At 42.4% G+C, this 25433-nt stretch overlaps 3 protein-coding genes across 4 annotated transcripts; 1 reads left to right on the top strand and 2 right to left on the bottom strand.

Annotated features, from left to right (window-relative positions):
* Window positions 1-1461: 1461 nt before the first annotated feature.
* On the bottom strand, window positions 1462-4928 carry LOC146651645 (beta-crystallin A2-like). 2 transcript variants are annotated; one of them, XM_085383943.1, is made up of 5 exons: window positions 4735-4928; window positions 3821-4008; window positions 3064-3205; window positions 2517-2659; window positions 1462-2201 (listed from the first exon to the last, which is right to left on the bottom strand). In XM_085383943.1, exons 2-5 carry the CDS (start codon window positions 3976-3978, stop codon window positions 2054-2056), a joined length of 591 nt encoding a protein of 196 aa, XP_085240069.1. In that variant the 5' UTR covers window positions 3979-4008; window positions 4735-4928; the 3' UTR covers window positions 1462-2053. The 2 variants fall into 2 exon arrangements, with proteins under 2 accessions (XP_085240069.1, XP_085240070.1); XM_085383944.1 differs by lacking the exon at window positions 4735-4928 and adding an exon at window positions 4623-4726.
* A 7224-nt stretch (window positions 4929-12152) lies between these two features.
* LOC146651644 (uncharacterized) lies at window positions 12153-19464 on the top strand. Its single transcript, XM_085384530.1, has 5 exons — window positions 12153-12210; window positions 14924-15043; window positions 17717-17880; window positions 17952-18074; window positions 19330-19464. The coding sequence occupies exons 1-5, from the start codon at window positions 12153-12155 to the stop codon at window positions 19462-19464; spliced, it is 600 nt and encodes a 199-aa protein (XP_085240656.1).
* Window positions 19465-19700: 236 nt separating this feature from the next.
* umps (uridine monophosphate synthetase) lies at window positions 19701-24609 on the bottom strand. The gene is made up of 10 exons (XM_085385031.1): window positions 24164-24609; window positions 23373-23526; window positions 22901-23025; window positions 22604-22791; window positions 22406-22497; window positions 22110-22270; window positions 21913-22030; window positions 21642-21817; window positions 21438-21552; window positions 19701-20977 (listed from the first exon to the last, which is right to left on the bottom strand). Exons 1-10 carry the CDS (start codon window positions 24311-24313, stop codon window positions 20799-20801), a joined length of 1458 nt encoding a protein of 485 aa, XP_085241157.1. The 5' UTR covers window positions 24314-24609; the 3' UTR covers window positions 19701-20798.
* Window positions 24610-25433: the final 824 nt, after the last annotated feature.

The raw sequence follows: 25433 nt of genomic DNA, 5'->3' as shown, positions 1-25433 counted from the left end.
ACACACACACACACACACACACACACACACACAGGAAAAGCTTTGTAACTGGCTGGTTCAGAGCTCATAATCATATATTTCACAGCATATTTTGTCCCCCTTCAGTTTGGAGATGTCCTGGTAGGTGTGTCTTTGGTGTTCAAGGCTTGCTTTAGCTGCCTGTGTAACAGATAAAATTCACAGGCAACTTAAAACAAGCCTCGAAAGCCAGACTGAATCCACTGGAGAAGTGAAAGGAAGAGAAATAGATGCATAAACGTCCACCTGTGCTCAGTCTGAGGACAGAAATCCACTGGAGGAACATTCAAACTTAAAAGTAAAAATAAAAAAGAGTAAAAAAAAGTCATTTATCTGAGCTAGAGCACATAATCTATAATATAAAAAGCAAAGTTAGCATCAGCCGGTAGCCAGGTGGTGTCATTTCTCACTTGTAAACCTAAAGAGTCAAAAGTGTCACTGTTAGCAAACCCCACAATAACCACCGGACTCAATTTGTTACTTGACAACTTTAAATATTCAAATCGAATGAAGTAACTTCATATTTTAAGCTGTAATTCTAAACCACAGACTAATCAACCCTGCAAACATTACGAAAAGCTGTAACAATGAAGTTTTCTCTGTAAAGTCTCGAGCTTACCTTGGTGCTCTGAGCTGTGCAGCTGTAACTTTCTTGTCTACTCAAGTGTCACTCCTCTGTAATCCGCGCTGCAGCGGCTTTAATCAGTCTGCAGAGGAATGTATATTTGAGAAAGGTGTGTGCCGCGTGGTTACACATTTATATAAAGATCCTGTTTTTTGGGTGTGGGACTGTGAAAGCTTTTTTTGGGGGTGTAACACGGAATCCTATGTCCTGGACCAACAGGAGGAGTGTAGGTGGAGGTAAACACACTCCAGGAACCCGGAGTGCGACTGTAAGATCAACATCACAGTGACACATCAGAGTGAGCAAACAAATGCTAAGCTACTAGACTTTCAAATGAAGTACTCACGGTATGCAAGGTTGAGTGTAATGCTGTGTATGCTGTTCACACTATTAAGGGCTGCTTTCGGATATCTCTTGATTTTATACTGCAGAGGCTGCAGTTTTCATTTGGATCAAACTGATCGATTAAGTTGTGAAACCTAAAATGTATCTAAACTTTTATCTGAAACTAAAACATAACATTTATGATGTTTTGTCTCTCGGGGAACTCCTGCTGGATTTTTTATTAAGTTTGTTAGCTTTAATAGCACTTTAACACCATCATAGCAGAGGAAGTCAGTTGAAATTAAATAAAAAGCCACTCATGCCCATGTTTTTTTCTTATTTACATATGTCTGTTAAGGAGTGTCAGCTGTCTAAAGGTGCCGGCTTTGAGTGGCCAACTGCCACATGTTGCTTTCACGGACCGTTGCCTTATTGGTCAGTTTGCCAAACTGTGCCTCAAACAGTTGAAAAACAAATAATAGAAACCAAAGTGATCTTGTGCTCTTGTTTATTGGAAATAAGAATACAGTATGACAAGAACAACATTATACATCCTGAAGCCTAACAGAATCAAATCTTTCCAGGGATGTTCACTGAAAGGCCAAATATGCACTTCAAATAAACACAAAGCAAAACCTGCCTCTGAGAACAACGTCTTCATAGAGCTACAAAGGTTTTGCAATGCTTGGACACCTGCAGTCTAACTGCAGGTACAGATTAATAGCTTAGTAGAAGTCGAGTATTACAGCCACTTTCTCTGAGCTCTTCATTTCCATTTATTCTATTTGGGTTGATAAACTTTCATGTAAAGAAAAAGAAAAAAGAAAAAGAATACCGACAAACAGTGTCTAGTTTTGAAGAAAAGCCTTTATTTCCTATTTCAAGAATTTCAAGAACATGCTTCAGCATGATAGTAGAAGTAGGTACTTAGATATCCATACATGCAGAGCCACAGAGTGATAGAAAGAGTTTGTCCATCTACTGTTCTGTGACAGCGATCTGTCCAGGGTTCAAGTTGAGAGAGCGATTATGGGGAGGGGTTTTTTCTTTCTTTTTCAGGTGGGGTCAGGCCGGCAGTGTGGAGGCTTAGTGCTGGATCCTACGAATGGACTGCACCTGGTTGGTGTGAGCCTGGGTGCTGTACTCATTGTAGTTTCTGTACTCGCCTTGGTGTCTATCTCTCTCCAGGATGTACTGGTAGCCACGGTAACCAGGGAACTGGTAGGCAACCCAGCTGTAAAGAAGGAGGGAGGGTTAGAGTCGAGGTCACATCAAAGGATTCAGTAAAGCATCTTTGGGTTCTGCTAGTCTTTAAAGTTTAATGCACTTTGGTAAATTCAGTGCAATTACAAGGTTGAGCCTTCATATATTTTATAACACTGCACAAAGTCAGGAGACTGTGCAGCTCGTCAAGCTATATTTTGCAGCAGCGTGTTAAATTAAAAACTAACTTGAGTAAAATAAGAGCACAATATGTAAGTAAAAGCACGTGCACGTGTTGTTTATTTTAAGGAAAGACGTTGAACACAGAGAAAAACGTGTAACTTACGCTCCTGAGTTGACTTTGATAGAGGGCACCTCCTTGCTGCACCAGCCCATGGCCTGTAGGGATGGGTAGTCATCGCACAGCTCAAACTTACGGCCCTGGAAGTCTTCACACTCGTACATGGTCACCTTGCTGTCACTGTGGTTCTGCAGAGAAGCAAACAACTCATTTAGAAGCTGTTTTATTACATTATAGTTGGTACGTAATTAGAGAAATAAAGAGGACGTTAATGCTAAGAACTATGAGGGTTTTATTCAGGGTTGATTAGAAAACATATAGAACCTATGGCTCCATATTTATTTTAAAGGAACAACAGACAAGGAAAGAGACCTTTAAAAAATACATTTCTAAAGCTAACAGGATAGGAAGCGTCACAGGATGAGTAGCCTGTAAGTGATGCATTAAAATAAATATATGCAAACACATCTGCAGGATTCACAAGAAGAAGGAGGGAGGTTAATGTCTCAGGAGGCGTGGAGAAGACAGACCGCTTACAAAGACTGATTGATAAAAAGAGAAAACAGATAAATGAAAAGGAGGAGGGACTCACAGCACACTTGATGGGTCTGAAGGAAAGCAGGTGCTCGGTTCTGTAGCTGCTATTTCCGCTCCAGGCCTCGTAGCGAGGATAGTCTCCCTTCTCCAGGATGAACTGCTGTCCCTGGAACTCAGGGTACTCATAACCCACCCAGCTGAGAAAAGAGACAGAAACACTGAGGTTAAATGTGCTGGAAACGACAGAATAAACCCCAAATTAAAAAAAAAGAACACTAAACAATAAAAACTTTTAATGGACGACTAAATACACAACACAATGATATTGACACTGTCGTCCTTCTTAAACAATAGAGTCCAGCGCTCACAAAAGCAGCATGCAGCTCCTTTTGTGACTGCAGAGCACAAAGCAAACATTAGATACTGCTCCTGCCTCCACCGCCGCTGCCGGGCTGTGCCCACCCCGGCCTTTTTATCTGATCACGAGTCACAGCCAGCAGCTGCACGCAGCCAACTCATATCACAACAGGGACACACTTGGATGCATGCACACGCACACACACATGCAAGCAGTACATGCCAAGCAGCAAACTAATAACAGCGCAGGTTATAATTTAGAGTTTTTGTTATTCTGTCTGCTCCACTTCTTGACTCCTGTCTGCTTTAGTCCGACCTTTTCAGGTCAGTGAGATTCAAATTTCAAGAGAACAAACATGAATGTACAAGATGTTGCTACTGAAATATAAAAAGAAAAAGTGCTGATCCATAATGCGCTTACAGGTATAAACAGCTTTAATGTGTCTTTCACTTACGGTCCATTCTCCACCTTGATGGAGCGGATCTTGTTGAAGCCCCTCTCCATGATGTTCTGGCACTCCAGCATGAACTCACAGCGCTTTCCCTGGAAGTTCTCTTCCTCCCAGACTGTGATCTTAAACTGGCCCATCTGCTCCATCTGTTGAGTGTTCATGGCTGCTGCTTCTCCCTCGGGGGTTACTCTCTGAACAACGTACAGAGTTTAATAAAGACCCTCAGCATAAAACAGATTAGGAATAACACCATCACACAATCACAACTAAAGCCCCGGGTAGCATGAGCAATCAGTGGGGTAGAGGTCGTCAGCGAGCCAGGCACATCTCTAAATTATCCTAAAACTGCAATCTTTATCTGGAAGCTTGGCGAAAAATAAAACATTTGTTGCATCTATTTTTAGCTCACTCTCCAAAGGTGTCACAAGTGAAAAATTCCATTCATTCTTTGCTTTTCCATTTCCTTAAAGCACAGATTCAATCAGATGGAGATTCAATCAGCAACCACGTTTCCAGCTCATAAACTGCACCGTGAGACTCCAGCGTGGCAGATAGAACCACTTCCAGCCAGAATCAGAGTGAAAGCTTATGAAGTTTCATCTCTTTCTAGTCTGGCTCGTTTGATTTTGTTGTGGTGGAAAAGCACACAACACTGCACTCAGATAAACGCCTGCATTGTCTTTAAAAGGCACACACAAGCACACCCGAAAGGCATCATCTTGCCAGCTTATTATAGGAATACACAGCTGTCCTCATGATAAAGTTCTTTAATGTTAACAAAGTGCGTCTGTAATAGACTAACTACCAAAGCCACAGTGTGAGGAGCGTCTCGCTGCCTGTCGCTTCCACCTAGTACACAAAGCTGTCACCGTCACTGTTTCTTGCAGCTAAGTCTGAGGCAGTGCTGAGATACTTACAGACGGTACTGAGGTGGGACAGATCCAGTATAATCAATGTCGGGGGAGAGACCCTCGCCTGTGTTTTTATAGGGCTGGGCCCCCTGGACCCGAGCCACTCCATTTGCCCAGCAGCCTTGCACACTCAGCAGCTGAGCGGGCCGGCTGAAAGGGGAGCATTAGCCTCGTGCTTTGTGGAGGCTCCAGAGCACCATTGTCCTCAGAGCCCCAAACTGACTTAGTCATCAATATGGCAGCCACGGTCAGTGGCAACCTGACCCAGGACTATACAATGGCAACGCACTGACACAACAGTTTGATTGGTGTAGCGGGACAATAGACACATTCTGGGAGCTGATCCCCTCCCCCTCCCCCTCCCCCTCACTCTTTGCAGTAGGTAAACTGGATCCTAAACTCGAGGTGGCAAAGGGTCCAAGGAATGCCGCACACTGAGCCCAGGACATGTGTCACTTTCATCTAGGACATGTTTTTCTTTCTTTTCCTCCGGCTCTGGAAGGAACTGGAGGGTGAAGTGCTGTAGTAAAAACTGCAGTGCTTTGTTTTTCAGATTAGGATCAGACCAAATCACAGTTTTAATTATACAAATGAGAACACACATAGAGGTGTATCATACACATCATACACATAAAGAAATTGTCTTTAGGCTGATGAGTCCACCTACATGAGCATTCTGACGTACACTGAAGAACAAACATGATCTAAACGGTTATGTTGTACGTTTTGTTGAAAAAAGAAGCTTATTCAGGTTTATTCTACTTTTAAATGTCATCTGGCTTTTTAACAATACTGATCAAAGCTGTATTACAGATGTAGTAATTATATTTGCATGTTTTGCCCCATTTTTCCTATTTTTATTTTTATTCTTTGAAGCTCCAAAAATGTGTATGAATGGCCTTTGACATTTAATGTTATAAATAAAACAAGCTCAACGTACTTTGTATACCTTTTTCACCTCTTATTAACAGAACAGGCTTTATTGTCTGTCTGTCTTTATTTGTCTAACAGCTCCACTGCTGACTGAAAACTGTTGAACAGTTCATCACATGCGGACCACGCTAAACCTACAGGCATCACCTGTCCATGTGCATCTCTTACATTTACATTTTTGCAGGTTTGAACACCTGATCATAACAACAATGATTAAAGAAGCGGTTGAGTTTTCCTTCATCATTGGTGACATCTAGTGGCTAAAATGGTTATTACACAGAAGCTGGCAAACATAATAAAGTGAACATCATGAATTAAGGTTGACAGTTAGTTGAGTCCGTTTCTCCGGTTAATTCAGTGAAAACTTTCCAGTTTGTGTGGGAAGAGGAGGAGTAAATATTCCTCTTTTCTCACTAAACATACAGTAAAGAGCTCATTTTGCTATGACTGGGTACACGCTGTGTGTCTGTGCTGCTTACTTGTACAAACAGCTCTCTCATTGTCTGCTGATAGCCCATTCATTGCCCCTCACTCCACATGTGTGTGTGCATTAGCCTGTGTCACCCAGCCTGCCTTCAGAGCAGGTGATGGCAGGTGAAAGGAAAGGCTTATAAAGACACAGATGCTCTGTGTGCAGGCGCACATACTACATCATGAACTGTTTACACAGACATGTTGTGGGGACCTGCCTCCCTTTTGGGCACAAAATCCATATGAATTGTTCAGTTTTGAAGCATAATGACCCGGTGTACCCGAACACGCTAAAACCGAGGTAAAATAAATGATATATCCTTACCTATGAACACAAACCTGACACTGACACACACCTTATTTCCCTGTTAAATGCAGCTGGTGGGGATTTGCATACATGAGGGGCAGTGTAGTCCAGCTCAGAGCCAGTACAGTACAGTTCTACTTTGAATCCTTATCTGTCTGTATAACAAATCCATTCATTTCTTCCTGCTGGTCATACGATAGCTCTGCTCTGCTGACCGGCTGTGGGTCAAGTTTAATAATAGTTCGTCAAGTGGTAGCGCAAAAGCAAATTCCCTCTCCTCTGTAGCTTCAGCGCTGCCTCTGCTAACTTATAAATGGTTTGTCTAAGCGGCTACGAGCTGCACCAGCTACACAGCACACAGTGATGTCGTTTAACCGCTTTAACTCATCTTTGCTCAAATGATATTTTCACACTGGCAACACAGAAAGAAAGTTTAACATGAAGCTTAGTTTAGAGTGAAAGACAAACACAATTATCATAAAATAACCGTCATGAAATTAGTTAAGACGATGAGTCACGATATGCACAGTACTGTAGTACACAGAGGATATATTTATTTTATTTTCTCCTCCTCTTTTATCAAAGGAAACGCTTGCTTCTTCCAGATCCCACAATGACCCGTGATTGGCAGAGGTCACAAGTTCACCCCTTCATTCATTCACCCAGTCAAATGCAAAATATCGGTGGCAAATACACTGAGAGCTATTATCTGATGACCGCTCTGCATTGCTGGCTAAAGGTCATGGAACATTTGATTATTTCACAGGACTCGGTGCCAGCTACCACCCCCACGTACGCTTTCCTGAGGCTTAAATTTGGTATTACACAATATTAACACACATCCACGTGTGTTTTTTTATTTAACAATAATTAAATAAATAACAAAATAATAATAAATAATAAATAATAACAATAATTATTTAAATAATTAAAGTAGATTCTGGTGGTAATTTTGAATGCACCAGCAAACTGCTTGGTATAACGGTCCTTTTTACTATTAAACAGAGGCACCGAGGGGCGTGATGGAGCGAGGAGTAGTATTTACTGGGAAAGTGTAAATAAATGTTTCAGTGTTGTTTACCAGCCCTGTCCTTCCAATTCTGCATTCTGCATTGGGATAAAAGTGACGTTTGTGAAACTAATGGCAAAAATAGATATTAAACACATAGTTTAATATTTAAATACAACTTCTCAAACATATCTACATTTAAATAGATCAGTACCTATATTTTGGAGTATAATGTTATATTCCAGATGTCTGTCCCTGAGTGTATTAACACTGCTTGTTTTCTGGGTCAATTTGAGTATGGACTATTTGAATAGTGAGTGAACGCACCTGCGCACACACGCACACACACACTGCCCTGAATAAATGCCCTCCTTCAGGTGGAACGTTACCCTGGAGACTAATCCAGGTGAGGATGATGTGAACAGGACATCTGCTGTAACGCCTCCTCTTGCCCCCGCTGCTCTGACAGGAGGGACATCCAAGTAGTTGATTTACACGGTAAAATAAAAAAATAAAAAATAAAAAAATACATATATATATAGTAATTGTTTTCTGTAGACAATTACGATTAAATTGTGACGACAGGCTCACGCGCGCACGCTGCTGTTATCATTCAGGTGTCTGAGCAGACAGATCAAACACAAAAGAAGCAAGTTTGCCTGAGGGAGTTAGACAAAGTGCCGAGATAAAACTCATTTTCTTTTATTTGAGTTCAAAATAGAAACCCAGCAGCTTGTTCAGCCAACTCTTCAGAGACTGAGGACTTAAAATATTAACACTCACCCTGCCACGACAGAGCCGAGGCAAGGACCAGCCGAGGGAGCGAGAGAACAGGCCTTGGGCATTTGCATGAGTTTTCATTATCAGTAACTGTCAGAGGAAACAGCACATAGCCTACAGGCAGCACATACACGCAGCCCCTCACTCCGCTCATCCATTTACAGATAGTACTGAGCAGTTTGGCAGACGGCACAAATGTAATCATGTTCCTGCTGAACAGACACAAACGCTTGTCTTAATAGCACTAATACAGTATAACCCTGCAGAGGGTCACAGCAGAGGCAGCTAGGAAACAGACAAGCCCAGTGAAGTTTTATTCATAAAGTCAATATAAAATGTTGTAGCTGCCCCTTTTTTTCTATATGCAGCACTTACTGCGCTGTGGATCAGGACAAAACATGAGGAAGAGCAAAACAGGATGTAACTGTAACAACAGGATGACTCCAGAACAGCCTAAAAATAAACAATATGCTAATGATACATGTGCTTGGGCATTTCACTCGGGCATTTGCATGAGCGGATCAATACTGGAAAACAGTGAATGAGTTAGTAACATTTACAGAGAATAACTCACGCACGTGTTTAAATACACTGCAAAGTAAATTGCAAAGGTATAAACAGCAGCTCCAGCAGACATGCTGAGTACCATTCAAATACTATGTTTGCTGTGCGCTAATGTTTGCTTCCTCTCACACAGACTCTGCAGATGAGGTGGCCTGAAAACGGTGTATTTTAAAGGAAATTGTATGTTCAGATAAGAAAATATGACCCATGTCTGGTAGGCAGGGCTTTTTCAAGCAAGAAGGCCTGAAAGTTTCCACCATAAGCTGCGATTACAAGCAGAGTTTCAGATTGCTTTGACCTTTGTTTGCTTGCATTAGTGTAAGCCACTTGAATTAAGTATGAAATATAGGAATGTCATACAGTGGAGGTGTGAGGTGTAGAGATCTACAGGTTGAGAAGTAAGCTCGTTACCAACATGGTAACTTTCTCAGCAGGTAAAATACATTTCATTTATTTATTTCTAACAGTTTAAGTGAGATACAGAGTGGCATAATGTAGATACTAATGTTAGCATATTTGCATGTTATCTGTGTTACTCTGATTGGGCAGACAAACTTACCCAGGTGGACGGTAACCAGTCAGCTTAACCAACAATGATACAGCAAGCAGGTACAAGCAGAGCCCCAGAGTAAGTCAAGGAAGTAATGTAGTAAGGTGTGCCAGGTTGGCACATGCACCAACTCTCCAAGACACCCTGACATTCAGACCCAGCAAGCTGTACGTTGAAAAGATGATATGAAAGAAGGAGGGACTTACAAAGATGCCACAGTGGGCTCGAGGTGAAAAAACGTGAGACACAGTTAGTAATGCTGACAGGTAGCCTAGCTCCACAGCTGTTTTAGTCGATGACATCGTTCTTGTAACTTTGCTTCTGCACAGCACACCACGTTTTATATCAGATAATCAAGCTGTGATTGAAGTGCAGCCTTCCAGGTTTAGCCAAAATCATTTCATCAAGTCTTCCAAAATAAAGCCTGTTTATGTGTAGAGGCTCAAGAGTAATTGGACAAACTTCATCCTTTGCATGAATGCATGAATTCTTAAACCCATGAACGTTACTATATGCCTACTTCAGTTGCTGCTTATTTGCGTGTGTCTCCATGTCTTCAGATTTGTCTTCAGTTTCTGTAAAGCACTGATGAACTCTTGGGTTGGATCATTGTCCAGCTGCACTATGAAGTGCTGTCCTATCAGCAGGTATTTCTCTCCTCCTCCAACCTTTTCCAGTTATTCTGGTACAAGTGAATCTTTCATTTATTTAGGTTTTTTAGTCAAATGAAAGCCTCCATTTGCAACAGTCGCTGTTTGAAACTGAGTGAACTGCTACCATATTCCCTTTCTCTCCTACAGTAACTGCTCACTGTTCAGCAGGACAGCGTGGTCAGTACGTATCTGTTTGAGCCAGATGTTTCATAAGAGACTGGTGCTGAATTTTGGATCATTGTCCTGCTGCATAACCCAAGTGCTCTTGAGCTTCAGGGCACAAACTGGTGGCCCACTCCTCTGGCAGAGAGCAGAATCCATGTTGTCCCGGTCCTGAAGCAGCAAAGCAGCCACAGACCATCTCACAACCACCACCATGTTCAACTGTTGCTCTGATGTTCTTGTTATGAAATTCTGTTGATTTGATCCAGTTGTAACGGAACTCAAACCTTCTAGAAAGTTCAGCCTTTCTCGTCAGTCCACAGAATATTTTCCCAGGAGTCTCGGGGATTATCCAGATGTTTTTTGGCAGAAAAATCAGCAGTGCTTTTCTCCTTGGACTCTCCCACGGAGGATATTTTTTCCCGGTCCCTTTCTGAGCCAAGTGAGGCCTGAAGTTCTTTAGATGTTGTTCTGGGCTCTTCTCTGAGCTCCTGGAAAGCTTCAGCACTGTTCACTGGAGCCACAAAGCCTTATTACTTCCAGGCTGGACGACTGCAATTCATTATTATCAGGATGTCCAAAAAACTCACTGAAAAGCCTTCAGCTAATCCAAAGTGCTGCAGCAAGAGTCGTGACAGGGACTAGAAAGAGAGCAGATTTCTCCTGTTTTGGCTTCCTGCTAAATCCAGAATTCAAAATCCTGCTCCTCACATACAAGGTCTTAAATAATCAGGCCCCATCTTATCTCAATGACCTTGTAGTACCATATCACCCTATTAGAGCACTTCGCTCTCGCTCTGCAGGCCTACTTGTTGTTCCTAGAGTATTTAAAAGTAGAATGGGAGGCAGAGCCTTCAGTTTTCAGGCCCCTCTTCTGTGGAACCAGCTTCCAGTTTGGATTCAGGAGACAGACACTATCTCTACTTTCAAGATTAGGCTTAAAACTTTCCTTTTTGCTAAAGCATATAGTTAGGGCTGGACCAGGTGACCCTGAATCCTCCCTTAGTTATGCTGCAATAGACGTAGGCTGCTGGGGATTCCCATGATGCACTGAGTTTTTCCTTTCCAGTCACCTTTCTCACTCACTATGTGCTAACAGACCTCTCTGCACTGAATCATATCTGTTATTAACCTCTGTCTCTCTTCCACAGCATGTCTTTATCCTGTCTTCCTTCTCTCACCCCAACCAATCACGGCAGATGGCCCCGCCCCTCCCTGAGCCTGGTTCTGCTGGAGGTTTCTTCCTGTTAAAAGGGAGTTTTTCCTTCCCACTGTCGCCAAAGTGCTTGCTCATAGGGGGTCATATGATTGTTGGGTTTTTCTCTGTATCTATGAAGCGCCTTGAGGCGACTTTTATTGTGATTTGGCGCTATATAAATAAAATTGAATTGAATTAGACTGGCTTTGTGACTCTTCCCAGACCGACAGGTGTCAGTGACTTTGTTTCTCAGCTGTTTCTTTAGATTGTGGCATGATGTGCTGCTCTTTGAGTTCTTATGGCCTACTTCACTTTGTTAGACAGCTTCTGTTTAAGTGATTTCTTGATTTAATGGGGACTCATTAAGCTAATAACTAATAATTATATTACAAATTATTTGATCTGAAACTTGTAAATGTGACAAATATGCAAAATTAAATTATCAGTGGGGAAAAGAGCAAATACTTTTTCACAGTACTGTTTCTAACTGCTAGCAACATGAGTGAGGGGCTACATGATATACGAACATGCTTTAAATCTTCAGTAAAAAACTAAATTCATCGTGAGGAGCAATAACAGGACTGAGCTACTGAGTAACGTCGTCTTACACAATATGCATTTGTGATACAAATAAAATTCTCCTTCATCTTCTGTGGAGGAAATATGTTAGTGAGGGAGCCGCTGGTGATAAAACCAACAGGTCCAAACTCATGACTGTGGCATTATGTTTATTTCAACTCGTTCCAGCCAGGTGGCCCGGCCTCCACGGTGACTCCTAAACAAATTACCTGCAACTAATGCAGCTGCTGGAGCTGCTTGGAAGGGTGCAGCAGCAGCAGGACCAGTCGGGACAAGGTAACCAGGATACCGAGGAGTGTGAGCTTACCCTTCCTCTGGTTTTAAACAAATATTGACTGGCGATTCGAGCTGAGGCAAATAGGCTCTCAGGTAAAGAATGACATGCAGGACAGGCTTTCTCATGATGTTGCTCACAAGCCATCCTGCAAAAATGAGGTATTTTTGGAGTTTATTAGGAGTGTGTGCTATTTAGCAGGGACAATATAGCAAAAGGAGCACAAAAGAGCTTAATTACAAAATTATACAGTCTTTAACATTTGAGCCACAAGGAAGTCCTAGAAATCCTAGAAAGAATATACAACTGTATCTGTATAATTAAGGTTCAATGCATTTTTCTCTGATGTTAAACAAAGTTTGTATGTTTTAATTAAGTGTTTGGTAGATTTAGGGGTTTTTTTTGGGGGGGGGGGGGTACTATAGTTGAACTAGATGTGTAAACTTTTTTTTTTAAATATGTAATAAAAATTTGTGTTTTTAGCTCTTTATTCGTCACCCAGGGCACAGCTTATAGCTCTGCCTTCAGGCTAGTGGATCAAAACAGCACTTTATGCTACAAAGGTGTAAATAATGTTCAGTGTAAGACAAAATAACAAAAACATGAATATTAGGATTGGGGTGGCTTAATAATGCATCACAGTTTCTAAATAACAGATGGCTTCTATCAGATGTCTGCCATGTGTGTGTGTGTGTGGTTAATGTTTAGTCAATGGCTAACATAACGTCCCATTAAGCCCATCTCTCTGCTCTCTGGTGCTTGCCTGCAGTCTCTCTTTATGACGTAAGAGATGGATGGTGACATACAGACCTCCAGTGGAAAACACGTTCTGTCATCATGAATGTGCCAATAGGAAAATGATTATCAAAAAAAGCACTAAAGGGAATTACGGATCCCTGCCGCTGTAAATGTCAGCCTTCTCCGTGCGTACTCGTGTCACTCTGGGGCAGTTTAGGCAAACACACAAAGACAGGTTCAACCACTGACTGACCCCCCCCCCCCCCTCCCCCCGCCAAAAAAACAAAAAAAAACAGTGAGTGATTATTACTTGGACCCAGTCCCAGTGTCAGTTACCCACATTTGCAGCAGTGATAGCGTGTGTCACTGACGCTGTTACTGCTGCTGTGAGCAGACAGGTGTGTCTGTTTAAGGCGGCTGCTTTTGACAGAACATGTGGATTGAGTTGAGTCTGGGATACATAGTCTTACTTAGATATCTTTACTTTTTCAGTAAAAAAAAAAGAAAAGACATATACAGTACATGTCAGATTTAAACTGCAACATCTATTATAGCATCAGAGCACCTTTGTTCCTTTCTAAACAAACACAGAGGCAACAAAAGAGTCTTTGCCCGTCAGACTTTGAATGATTGTTACTTGTTCAGTCAGGTAGTGAGCTGCTTCTGCTGCCACTGCTTTCTTTAGAGCGTTGCCTGCTGCCAGCTGTATGCAAATGAGACAATCTACCTGTTCAGTGATATGTACAACACCCTGGAGTTACTAAAACAAAGGCCACACTTTGACTCAGCTACCTGTCCTTACCCCTTTGGGACATTCAATGAAAACACCTTGAACTGGTTGCAGGAAACAACATTATCATTCGTCTCATTTAAAGGCTTCCCAGTGATCTTCCCTAACTAAAAGTCATCCTTGTGCCTTTTCCGGTTGCCAACCCGTACCTGCGTAACGCGAGCCGAACGAACAAAACTTCATCTTCAGGTATTGTACGTGAGGCTCAACGTGAAGCAAATACGGACAAACGGGGAAAGGTCACAGCGTAAGTCGGTCCAGAGAGGGATGTGATGGGCATAAATCAGCTGGCTTCTTCATGTTCAACCTTTAGGAGAAGATTTTAAAAAGTTACAGCACCAAGCAAAAGTTGTCAGAATGGATTCTCTGAAAGGGAACGAGTGAGGAGCTTCAAAGCTTACCTTTAGAAGAAGCAAAGAAATAATAGCAGGCGCAACCTCAGACCTCACCTTTTATACCTCTACACGCTCTCTCTCTCCACTGGCTCACTCTTTTCCTTTCTCCACCCCTCAAAGTGGATCCTCGGGGCAGGCACAGACACCTGTCGCATGGTGCGTTACTCTGATCCAATATTGACATAAAGGGGGAGGGTTGTCTCTACGTGTGTGTGTGTGTGTGTTGATGGGAGGTCACACCAAACACCCACACAAAATGAATTATTCTTACTAACGCCTTTTCTCCATCCAAAGCCCCCCCTCCCTCCTCTTCTCCGTGCCGGGCAACGACCTTTGTGCCTGCACTGAACTGTAAAAGGGCTCATTGTAACGTAGCTACCTGCCAACCTGCTCGTTTTGTCTCATTCAGCGTCCGTGTGGGAATCATTTTCATATTATCTGCCTTGCAAATAACTTTCTGCTGCAGAGCGACACACCTTGCTCTGAAAATCGTCTCAGAGTTAGTGGAGGAAAAGTTTGGTGTTTAAATTTGGTGGGAAATCCACCAGGAAACATATCTTCATACACATTTACCCAAAGAGAACACTGGAAAGGATATTAGTGTTTAGATGTATTCATTCATTCAGATATTTCAGTGAGTCCAGTATATCTAAATCTGAAAACTACAACGTCAGGAAAAAAGATAGATACAAATGATTTTGGATTATTGTACTAAAGCTCCCGCTCATCTATATCGCTGAACTGTCCCTACCAGCCCACCCACCTGTTTATTCTCATGTTGTTGTCTCTCAGTGCTCTTCTATTCACACGGCTTTCTTCTCACTCCACTGGAAAGGCAGATGGCTACCCTTCAGAGGCTTCCTGTTCAAAGGGACCTTTTTCTACCCTCTGTAGCCAAGTTCTTCCTCATAGGTAATCATCCAGGTTCTCTGAATAATATTATAGGCTCTCACCTGTACAATACAAAGTGCACTGATATAAATTTATGATATAAAAAGTGAGGAAGTGTGTAGTGAAGTGTGTGTTTGGGTGATTATTTCTTTGCTGTAACTGCTTCTTGGCAGTAAATCTTGTACTGTTGGAAGGTCTGTTTGTTTCCCCTTTAATGGAGCTACATTTGTGGGAAAATGCATTTGTGGGTTGAGCAGCAGAGCTGCGTATGTAGGTTGTGCCCATGGAAACCTCGTTAAATCTTCTCTGCCAATGTCAAACAGCTTATTCTGCTGTGGACTCTAGTTTTAACTCCTTGTTATGATCTTGTGATAAACTTGTTTTCCTATTTTCATGTTTCTATAGGTTAAAAGGAGAGATCCTTGGAAAGACTTTTATCTTTTGTGGCTGTTATAGAGAAAATTTGACACCACAAGGCTTTTCTTTAATAAGGCTGCTTCACACTGATAAGCAATTTGCTTTAGAAAGTATTAAAAATTAAGGTATTTAAAAGGTATTACTAACAAAACACATTAAGTTGTGTTATGGGTTTGTAAGATTCAGTGGTTGATGAGGACTGCTTGTATACTTGCCACTACTCTCAGAAACATTATGGTTCTTAAATGGTTCTTCAGATGTCTTCGTGGTTCTTTAAAGAACCATCCTACGTCAAAGAACCTTTTTATTTTGTAGATGGTTCTTCAGCTATTACAAATGGTTCTTTAAAGAACCAAAGGTTCTTCATCCTTAGCTGTCTAAGTTTGATGGTGTAAAATGGCATAAATATTTATTCACTATAATGAGGCTGTGAATTCTACTGTGTTTTGTTTGTGTGCATGTGTGTGCGAAGGGGGAGGGTGGGTTACCTCCCTCAGGTTACCCTTTAAGAGCAGATGGTAGGAAACTGAATATTCAATTAAAAGTTAGAAATACTTGCTTAAAAATATACTGGTGGCAGGTGTGGGGGCCAAAGCCTAAAGACCCCCCCCCCCCCCCCACACACACACACACACACACACACACACACACACCCCTAACCCCGCCAACCCATTGATCACAAATAATGTGGTAATAGAATATGGAATTTGTTATTAAGATGTTTATGAATATTGTCAGTTAACAAACAGTAGACACAATGCACACATTCAAATACTGTACTTTAGTTTGAAATTTTAATAAAATATTACTATTTACTATACTATTTGCATGCGCAAAAGAAGACGTCACACACAACGCGCTCAGTTTAGACCCAGAACAACAGTTTGACTGATGCACCTTAATATAAAGACTTGTTTCGGACTTTACGTTTCCCAATTTTGCTTTAAGTTATAAAGTTATTTTGTTATTTACATTTGGCCTAATAATGACCCTTGTTGCTGTTTTAGAGGAGCGCTGCTTCAAAGGATAGCTGCAGATTTCTGTCAGAATCTGCAGATTATACAGTACAAAGAAAATGTTCACGTTTCTCCAACGTCGTCTTCTCAACAGTTTCACTGGATGGACAGGAAGCGTTCACGTCGTCTTCTCTGGCGCTGATAGTTGGCGTCTGTCTTGTGTCAGTGACGTAAAAGACGGATTTAATGCGACCTGACCATCAAACAGCAGCCGCTTTATAAAACATCAGATATGTGTCGGATTCAGGACCACATACGAAAGTGACCCAGATCGGATTTAAAACTATCGAACTTGTACAGTTGACACTGTCATAGCATGATCGGATATGGGTCGCATAGGGTCAGAAAAGTCGGATTTGATGCGCTTTCGCCTGCAGTGTGAACGTAGCCTTTGATTAAATTACAGTGGGATGGAAGTCGAGGACAAGGAGAAGGAAGCTTAGGATGAGGAGGAAGAAAAGCAGCAGGAGCATCTTTAGTGATCTCTATGGTGTCATTGGGGTTGGTTTCATTAATATGGTCCTCTCACAGAGAAAGATGACTTGTTTTAGTTCACCTACTTCCTGTATTAGATAGTGATGTGCAAAACGTTGTGGAAAGCGGAGCAGTCAGGTAAAGTGCACCTGCAGGCGAATGAACATCAAATCTCTCAGACTAAAATCCGTATTATACTTTTAGTCTTACGACAATATGTTATATATTTATCACCCCTATGATAAAACCCATGTCAGCCATTGGTTTATGAACTTTGTATTTTGAAGCCTCAACATTTGCTTTATTGCTGTTGCTATGGTGTTTTTTGTGAGCCTTTTGGGACCATGTTAGGACGAGGGATCAGAATCTGGAGTCGTGCACACTATTGTTTCATTTAGTGTGTATCCATAAGATTTGTACAGCAGCTCCAAGTTGTGCCTTGAAAACAGGAAAGTTGTCTGCATAGAGGAGAACTGTAATAGCAGGCTGGTACAAAGTGAGGCTTTGTGCTCACATTTGCTGCAAACACTCGTTTTAATTCTGTTACCCTGTTTTGATGCAGAATTCACTTAAAATCAGGCAAGAACTGGACTTGTTTTAATAATGTGTTCTTGTGAAGTGATTGTGTATCGCATACATTTGATTTGATTTTCTGCAAGACAACAATCTCGCCAGAAAAGTTTTCCAAATACCTCCACGTGATCAAGCCTGGATTTAGAAAAGAATAGCAAAACAAAAAAAAAGCTGCACCCCCTGCTTCAGATGCAATTTGTGCTTGTGTGTTCAGAGGCGGCGAGAGGCAGGACCTCGGCTCATCCAGCTGGAGAGCCTGACCAGGAGGAGTCGAACAGGGGCACCCTGCAGACTCGGCTGCTGGCATTGGCGAGGGAGTGCGGCCGCCACTGGGATGACGTGAACGCCAAACTGGAGTCCATCACAGGTCGACTGCAGGTATGCGAGTCAGACCTTCTGAGGAGGGTTTCTCTCTTCTTTATAACTGACCCCGTTTCTCTCTCTCTCAGCTCTTTGTCTCAGAAGGAGCACAGAGGGAGGAGCTTGTCATTTGGTTGGCTGATATGGATGTCCACCTGAGTGAGGTTGACCAGCTGACAGGAAACACCTGTGAAAAACTGAAACAACTGCAGGTGTTATTAATACATGTAATAATTGTTGCGTTATCTATAGATATAGTATTTATATATATTTATTTATAGTATAGTAAAAATATTGAATTATTACTGTTTAAATAATATGTGACATGTATTAGTAGTGATGTTGTGCTGAGGGTTAAAATGCGTTTTTAGCTTTTGGTAACTACGAAACCATTGATATATGTCTATGCTGTGCTCGTATTTATTTTACTGTACTCATATCCAATTTATGATACATTTTATTTTGAAAGATTTAAAATTGTTCTTTAAAGAACCACTCAAAAAAGGTTCTTTAAAATGGTTTTTAAAGAACCTTTTGAAAAAAAGGTTCTTTGAAAAACCATTAAAGGCATCCCAAAGAACCTTTTCTTGATGGTTCTTTGGGGTGCCTTTAAAGGTTCTTCAACGAACCACTGAAAGAAATGGTTCTTCAAAGAACCATTGTTTGAAAGGTTCTTTGTGGCATCTTCTATGGCATCAGTCTAAAGAACCACTTTTGGGTCCAGTTGGCACCTTTAGTTTTCTGAGTGTAGAGGTCCAAGAAAAGACAACTGGTGAACCGGTGCCAAGGGTCATGGACACCCAGAGCTCATGAGTGTGCATGGACAGTACAATCCCACAGGAGCAGCACCACACAGTGAAACCCTCAGTGCTGGTGTCACAGTGCATATTAGCACACACAGAGTTTTTAATTACATGACCAAACGACCTACACTGGGCATGTGAGAGACCTGACTGTTTGACTGTGTCCATCTAGACATTCTTTGACATCATATGGGTGACGAGGTGACTGCGCATCACAGCAGTTTGCATTATGGGAAGAAGGAAAGCCAGCACAAGAAGCGTGATGTTCCATGGCACGACGTACGCTTCCACATGGGGAAAAAAAACATTGTGGTTTCCAAAAAAAGAAAAATTCAAAAAGACTTCAAGGTGTTATTGTGGCCTCCAAATTCCCCACATTTTAATCTAAACGGACATCTGCAGGGTTTTTCCTGCCTCAAAATGGGCCTTTGCATACTGACGGTGAACGTAACCACAACCAGGTCACATATGATTAAGACAAGAGACACTTTATTTAAATGCAAGTCTCTGCATTTGCCTGTTTTTTATAACCATATGACACACACTGTTTCCATGCTTTTATTTGATGGCTTAGTAAGAGAAACCCTTTTCTAAATTATTATTATTGGTGAAGTTACACTTGGGGAAGTTTAAAACCAGTGGGCACCATTTCTTTTGTATGCAGGAACCGTCACCTGTGAGAGGAACTGGAAAAACCCGTGAGAGTCACAGAAGCACCACCTTCGACTTTGAGGACAACAAACAGGGATCATCATCAACATCATCTCTGTGCTCTAAACAATGGCATATTCATGAATGATTCCTCTTCCTGAAATGCATTTCTTCGTCCTACTTATTTACAGTTACTGTTCTTACAGTTCATTGAAAAAGAATTTGCCTGTGGTGTGAAAACCATCTGCAGAGGTGAAAAGCATCAAAAGAATAAAACTACTGACTCTAATATGAAGCTCCTTTATCTCATGTAGTGCCTGCCCTGCAACCGCCGTGGCTCCAAGGCACAAGCTAGCTAATGTCTTTAGAAAGAAGAGTCATAAATTTATATAAAGATCATTTATTTATGTATGTGAAACGATAAGGACGGCAGACAATAGATCTAATAGAGACAGGTATGAGCTCCATTCAGCTTTCCCTCGTCCAAGTCACAGTAATCTGAGGTTAATAATCAACTAATAACCAAACAAGTGCAGGGGTTAAAACACTGTTGAGCGGGTCCGTAGTACCTAAAATTAAGTATTTCCCAAAATCAAGAGTTAAATCATCATTCAGTTTGTTCAGCACTGTTCAGCGCTGTGACTAACTGCAAAATCCACCAACAGTACACGCAGGTGCAGTTAAAAGGCTCCTTCATGGGATTTACGCTGTTTGTGAACACGTGAAGACTAATGAAGAACCTCTGTGAATTAAAAATGCCCTGAACTTGAAGCTTGAACTATTAGTGTCCTTCTTCTTCTTCTTCTTCTTCTTCTTCTCCTCCAATTCAGGGTCACGCAGGGATTGGAGGGTATCCCAAGTTTGTGGAGTGCGGGAGGAAGTCGGAGAGAACCCCTGGAAGCCCAGAAAGAAGGAACAAACCCCAAACAGAGCCCCCTGCTGGCTGGTGATTCAAACGCAGGAGACAGAGCTCACAGTCACACCACCCCCACAAAATATTGTAGCATTTCTATCTAGTGTTTTAGCACTGATATAACAGCATGCAAGGGGTGGTGGTTTTGTGACATACACAGAGCTACTTTTTCGTGCTGTAAGAGACATCCTGCACTATTTTAAGTGAATCTCCATTTCGAAATCGTCACTGTAGTACTCAGACCGGAGGAATGACCTCAATCCATTATTTAAAACCAACTACTGAAACCTGATCAGAAAAAACATTGAGATTAGAAATCAGTTCAAGTTGTGCAACAAATTTAAAAGGAATGAATCACAAACATTTAAAGCAGCAGATCAACAGTAAAACGCACACCTGCCAAGAACACGCTCCAAGTGTCAAACACTGTAGTGTTGCACACTGATGTGGCAGTGATACCTGAAGTGAACGGTAGCGTGTGCATAATTACACGCTGCCTTCAAAACACTCTGATCAGCTGCACAGGTCCTCGTCACAGGTGCACTCTGAAACTCGAGTCAGAGAGTTACTTAGATGCTGCTCTGGCCCACTCTCTTTCTGTAAGCATCCCAGCCCGACTTCCTGTACAACTCCGCAGCTTCCACCCTATCAGATGCTGCCAAAATGCCTCGTCCCACGATGATGACATCAGAGGCTTTGCTGTAGATAACTTCCTCTGGAGTGGTGTACTGCTGGCCCAGCAAATCTCCTGTAAGGGGGGAGGGAGGCCGAGAGAAGGGAAAGTAGGTTTAGAGGAGACTGATACAGACTTTGGGAGATCAGCAATAGCAGGGGCGGCACTAGTTTCATGTACTACAGCACCACCCTGTGTTAGAAATGAGTCATGGCACCATAAAGAGGCAAAAAGCGGAGTGCAAGGCTGCCTGAGGTGCAGTTTGGCCTGAACTTTATAAAAACCTCGAACGAGTTAACACAACTCTCTGAATCTCCTGATGGGACGTGTGTGATTCCTCGGGTTACAACAACAAGGGATGTAGCACTGAGTGCATGCACTGTGTATCCATGTATCTTCAGTAGGGTGGATTTCATATAGACAGTGCATTCACAACTCACCTCGTAGTTCTTTTAGTATGATGAATATAAGTGGAAAAAATGATGATAAACAAAGAAACGTCAGCTCAAAGTTCAGTAAAAGCTGTCAGACTTACCTCCCGCCTGCATCTGCACCCCGGGGGTCATGTGGATGAACTCTGGCCTCTCTGTGAGCTTAGTGCCACAGATAAACCCAATCACAAAGTCCGAGTGCTCCTCTGCCATTTGCACCTATGAAAACACAAAGCAGCTGTAAACTGAAAAGAACACAAAGCACATGTAAACAAACTTAGAAGAAGAGCACACAGAAATGAGCTCACCACAGCCTTCGTGTATTCACCAGCAGCCAGCGATCCCTGGGAGCTCATCTGAGCTATGAGCAAACAGCCTCGGGCCAGAGGCTTCCCTACAGCGCTCAGACCTTTCACCACTCCCGGCCCCGGCACTGCGTGGGCATTCACTATGTGAGACCACGATGAAATCTGGTACAAACCACCTGGAGAAAAGACAAGATCACAGCGTTCGACTACTTTGGAGACATTTTTAAGTCACTTTGAATTTACACGACCAAAAGACGTGAAATCGTCTCACCCTCATACTGATGCTTGACTGTGTTCCCGATGTCAGCGAACTTGCGATCTTCAAAGATAAGAAAGTTGTGCTTTTCTGCCACGGCCTGCATTTTCTGAATAAAGGCTAATGTGTAGTCCTGTTAACACATATGGAAAAAAACCATCAGTTTGTTTGTTGCATGTACAGATTTGAGGTTTTAGTTGATCCCGCTGTACCTGGAGGATGTCTACGTGGGTCTTCAGCATGCAGATCTTTGGACCGAGCGACTCGGCCAGCTGGAGCAGCTCATCGCTGCTGGTTACATCAGCAGACACACAAAGATTGGACTGTTTCTCCTCCATAATCTTCAGCAGCTTTGATGCTAGAGGATGGATGTCTGCAGACAACAGAAGGAAAAGAAAATGAGAAAAGAAAAGAGCAAGAGCAGACACAGCACGTATGTGGAGCTCAGTGAAAACACCACCAGTCTCTGTTTTGACGTGAAATAACTAAATAATTTAAGACTACATACTTGGTAACTTGGCTCTTTCTGAATAACTGAGCTCCAGCTTCTGTTCCACACACAGCTTCTTGCTGGCTGGAGAGTCTGTGCCATTCTTGGGCCTGAGAGTGAGTCAAGGTGACAGTTTCACCAGACAGTTTCTAGATTGTAGCGTAATGCAAGCAGACACACCAGCTACACCGGGGGAAAACATCTGGAGAGTTGTACCTGAAAGTGTTGTTGTCCCGGATGAACTTGAGGACAATCTGGGCGGTTTGGGCGTCGATGCGTTCGGCTGCCTGCAGCACACGGAGCAGCTGAGATATGGAGATGATGGGATGGAGCTTGATTCCCTTTGATGCCAACATCTCCACGCCACCTTGCTCTCTGTCCATTAGCACAATTGCATCCGTCACCTTGAATAAAAACATGTCAGAGGTCATTCTTGTGTATTGCTGCTCTTGATGACATCAGTATAGCGTAACTATGATATTATTATCTTTACTGTAAGGTTAGATTCTGGACCTTCAGTCCCTCTTTGTAGAGCACTTCGGCAGTCTCCAGGATGCTGGTGCCGCTGGTCACCGTGTCCTCAATGATCAGGCACGTATCCCCCTGACGGAACGACCCCTCCACCAGCCGTTTGGTTCCTGAAGCAGAGATACAGAAGGCAAATACTGAAGGACAAACTTACAGTAATTCTCAAACTATGAAATATTAACCAACAATACAGCATGCAAGATGAAGCATGCACTTTCTTGCTTTGCATTTTATTTTTTAGGTTTGGTTTACGCAGGTTCTGTACCATTGAACTGGGATTTCAGAGAGTTTAATGTCTGCCTACACTGGACACCTGTGTATTCATGCACACCTCAGCGGGGGTACTGCCTGAGGCTTCAGGTTTTTCAAACATCTGGACAGCAAGTTTAATCAGAGCCTGTAGTGGCAGCATTGTTTTTTATTTTTTTGAAAACCTGATCAGCTGAGAGCGGCTCACCGTAGTCCTTGGCCTCCTTCCGCCTGATGAGCATGGGCAGTTCATGTCGTGAGCAGATAATTGTGGCCAAAGGCAAGGCTGTGTAAGGAACCCCACACACAGAGTCGAACTGCAGACCCTCTTCCTGCACTCGCTCGTAGATGAGATTTGCCACCTGGAAGTAAAAAACAGTAGTTTGGGTCTGTTGTCAGAAAAAAAGACCAGTTTAGAGTGATGTGTTGCAGATGATGAACTTCTAATAAAATGTTAAAAAGCTGATACAGTTAAATGACCGGCTGTTTAAGGCTGAATGGTTTGAAACGCTCATCAAATCAAATCAATTTATTTATATAGCACTTTTCACAGGATAAAAACCACAAAGTGCTTCACAGTAATATAAAACAGAAATACATAAAATACATTAACAATAAAACACACAGCACAAATCTAATTAAAAGCCAATTTAAATAAATGAGTCTTATCCTGAGTGACTTGAAGAGCGGTATTGCTTCAGAAAGCTGCTGATTCCTGTAACGATTATTGAGGCTGGAGTGAGTGATTAGCTGGTGAGAGGTCCAGTCTTATCTGTTTTAACTGTTATTTTCCGTGAAAGGAGGGGATCCCTGAAACTCAGTCATTGTGTCTGCTGCATTACCGTGAAATAAACCACGTGAGTATGAATATTACACAGGAACTGACGAGTGCCTACACAGATACTTTTGCCTTTAAAAAGTGCATCCGGCAGACGTTTCGTGTGTCCGGTATCGCTTTAAGCTGTTCTGTTCTGCAGTCACGAAGACAGCACGTGTTACCTGGTTCATGAGCGCGGGGTGGGACACGAGCACCCTCAGGTCGATATAAATGGGTGTCATCAGGCCGCTCTTCAGCTTGTATTCCCCGAACTTCACTCCGTTCACGTCGTGGAGCTTCAGGATTAAACTATCAATTGAAGCGCCGTCCATTCTCTCCGTATTTACGAGCTTCGGCTGCACTTTCACTCGTCCTCAAAACTTGCTCGTCCAATTCGCGCTACCCCAGTTACGGTAACACAAAAACTTCCGCTAAACCTTTCAGAATAAAAGCGTCAATGTCCGTTTTAAGAGCTTTTAATGTTTACAGATCAAATGTCGCGTAGCTCAGTGAAGAAACGTGAAGAAGCCTGGTAGAAAGAATCGTTGTTTGTGAAAGTTCAAAAATGAAGACTCGAATAAATAACGTTGCGACAGGCTGCTGTCCAGCCTCTCAGCTGTGATAGGCTCCAGCACATCCAGAAGAAGACGTATGGATGAGAAAAGTACGCCCTAACCGGAAGTAAATACCCGCGTCAGCGTAATAGCCCTTCAAAATAAAAGCACAGACCTCCGCCATGCTCATAAGCCATGTATTCAAAAAATAACGTCAAATCGATTTGGTTGGTGAAAACATATTGTATGTTTTATTATCTTTTAACTTTAAGAGTTTCGGTCATAAAAGGGCTTCCTGCAAGCCCATGATTCCAGGGGCGGATCGAGAAAGGTGGCATGGGGTGGCGTGGGGTGGCGTGGGGTGGGTGGTGCCACCCTAAAATGATCTCTTGCCACCCCACGTGCCACCCTAGTTTTGCATATGACAGTTTTATTTATTAAAATAAGATAGAATTAACACTTTGAGCGTAGTTACAGTTAACAGTGAACATAAATTCTTAAACTGAATATATTGCTCTGTGTTACCCCCTTTTGTTTTCAGTAGCAAGCGATGCTTATGATAGTAAGAATACACCAGTTTTTAAAGTCAGCAGTGAGACAGCAAGCGAGTGAGAGAGAGAGAGAGTTTTGAGATGTGGGAGATTTGTGACGTTCAGCGTGGAGTGTGTAGTTAGCGTGTTGTGTAGTCGTTGTTTTGTTTTGTGTGTCAGTGAGGGCACTTACGAATGTCACAAAGGCAGATTGCAATGTAAACACTGTCTCTAGGTGGAAAAGAGAAGTGATACACCTGCTGTTATCGGGCCTACAGGGTTTTGGTCTGTGGTGTTCTTCTCTGTCTTGTGGCGGACAAACATTTTTTTTTACTGGCACAAATAATTTGTGTTATTCTTATTGCGAC

The sequence above is a fragment of the Rhamphochromis longiceps genome, linkage group LG16 (assembly GCF_057381845.1).
Source record: "Rhamphochromis longiceps isolate RC_006_pf linkage group LG16, R_longiceps_female_GT1.1, whole genome shotgun sequence".
NCBI classification, from domain to species: domain Eukaryota; kingdom Metazoa; phylum Chordata; class Actinopteri; order Cichliformes; family Cichlidae; genus Rhamphochromis; species Rhamphochromis longiceps.
The sequence above is the reverse complement of the archived record's forward strand: the minus strand, read 5'-3'. Positions and strand labels throughout refer to the sequence as shown.

Excerpts from the sequence above, each read along its gene's own strand:
- LOC146651645 (XM_085383943.1), bottom strand. The coding sequence starts at position 3,978 with ATGAACACTCAACAGATGGAGCAGATGGGCCAGTTTAAGATCACAGTC. Across the intron at positions 3,206-3,820 it reads ATCAAGGTGGAGAATGGACC|CTGGGTGGGTTATGAGTACC; the intron begins GTAAGTGAAAGA and ends CTCTTTTCTCAG. Across the intron at positions 2,202-2,516 it reads ATCAAAGTCAACTCAGGAGC|CTGGGTTGCCTACCAGTTCC; the intron begins GTAAGTTACACG and ends CCTTCTTTACAG.
- LOC146651644 (XM_085384530.1), top strand. The coding sequence starts at position 12,153 with ATGCAGCTGCTGGAGCTGCTTGGAAGGGTGCAGCAGCAGCAGGACCAG. Across the intron at positions 15,044-17,716 it reads AGCCAAGTTCTTCCTCATAG|AGGCGGCGAGAGGCAGGACC; the intron begins GTAATCATCCAG and ends TTGTGTGTTCAG. Across the intron at positions 17,881-17,951 it reads CCATCACAGGTCGACTGCAG|CTCTTTGTCTCAGAAGGAGC; the intron begins GTATGCGAGTCA and ends TCTCTCTCTCAG.
- umps (XM_085385031.1), bottom strand. The coding sequence starts at position 24,313 with ATGGACGGCGCTTCAATTGATAGTTTAATCCTGAAGCTCCACGACGTG. Across the intron at positions 23,026-23,372 it reads GAAGGAGGCCAAGGACTACG|GAACCAAACGGCTGGTGGAG; the intron begins GTGAGCCGCTCT and ends TCTCTGCTTCAG. Across the intron at positions 22,031-22,109 it reads CCCACGTAGACATCCTCCAG|GACTACACATTAGCCTTTAT; the intron begins GTACAGCGGGAT and ends ATGTGTTAACAG.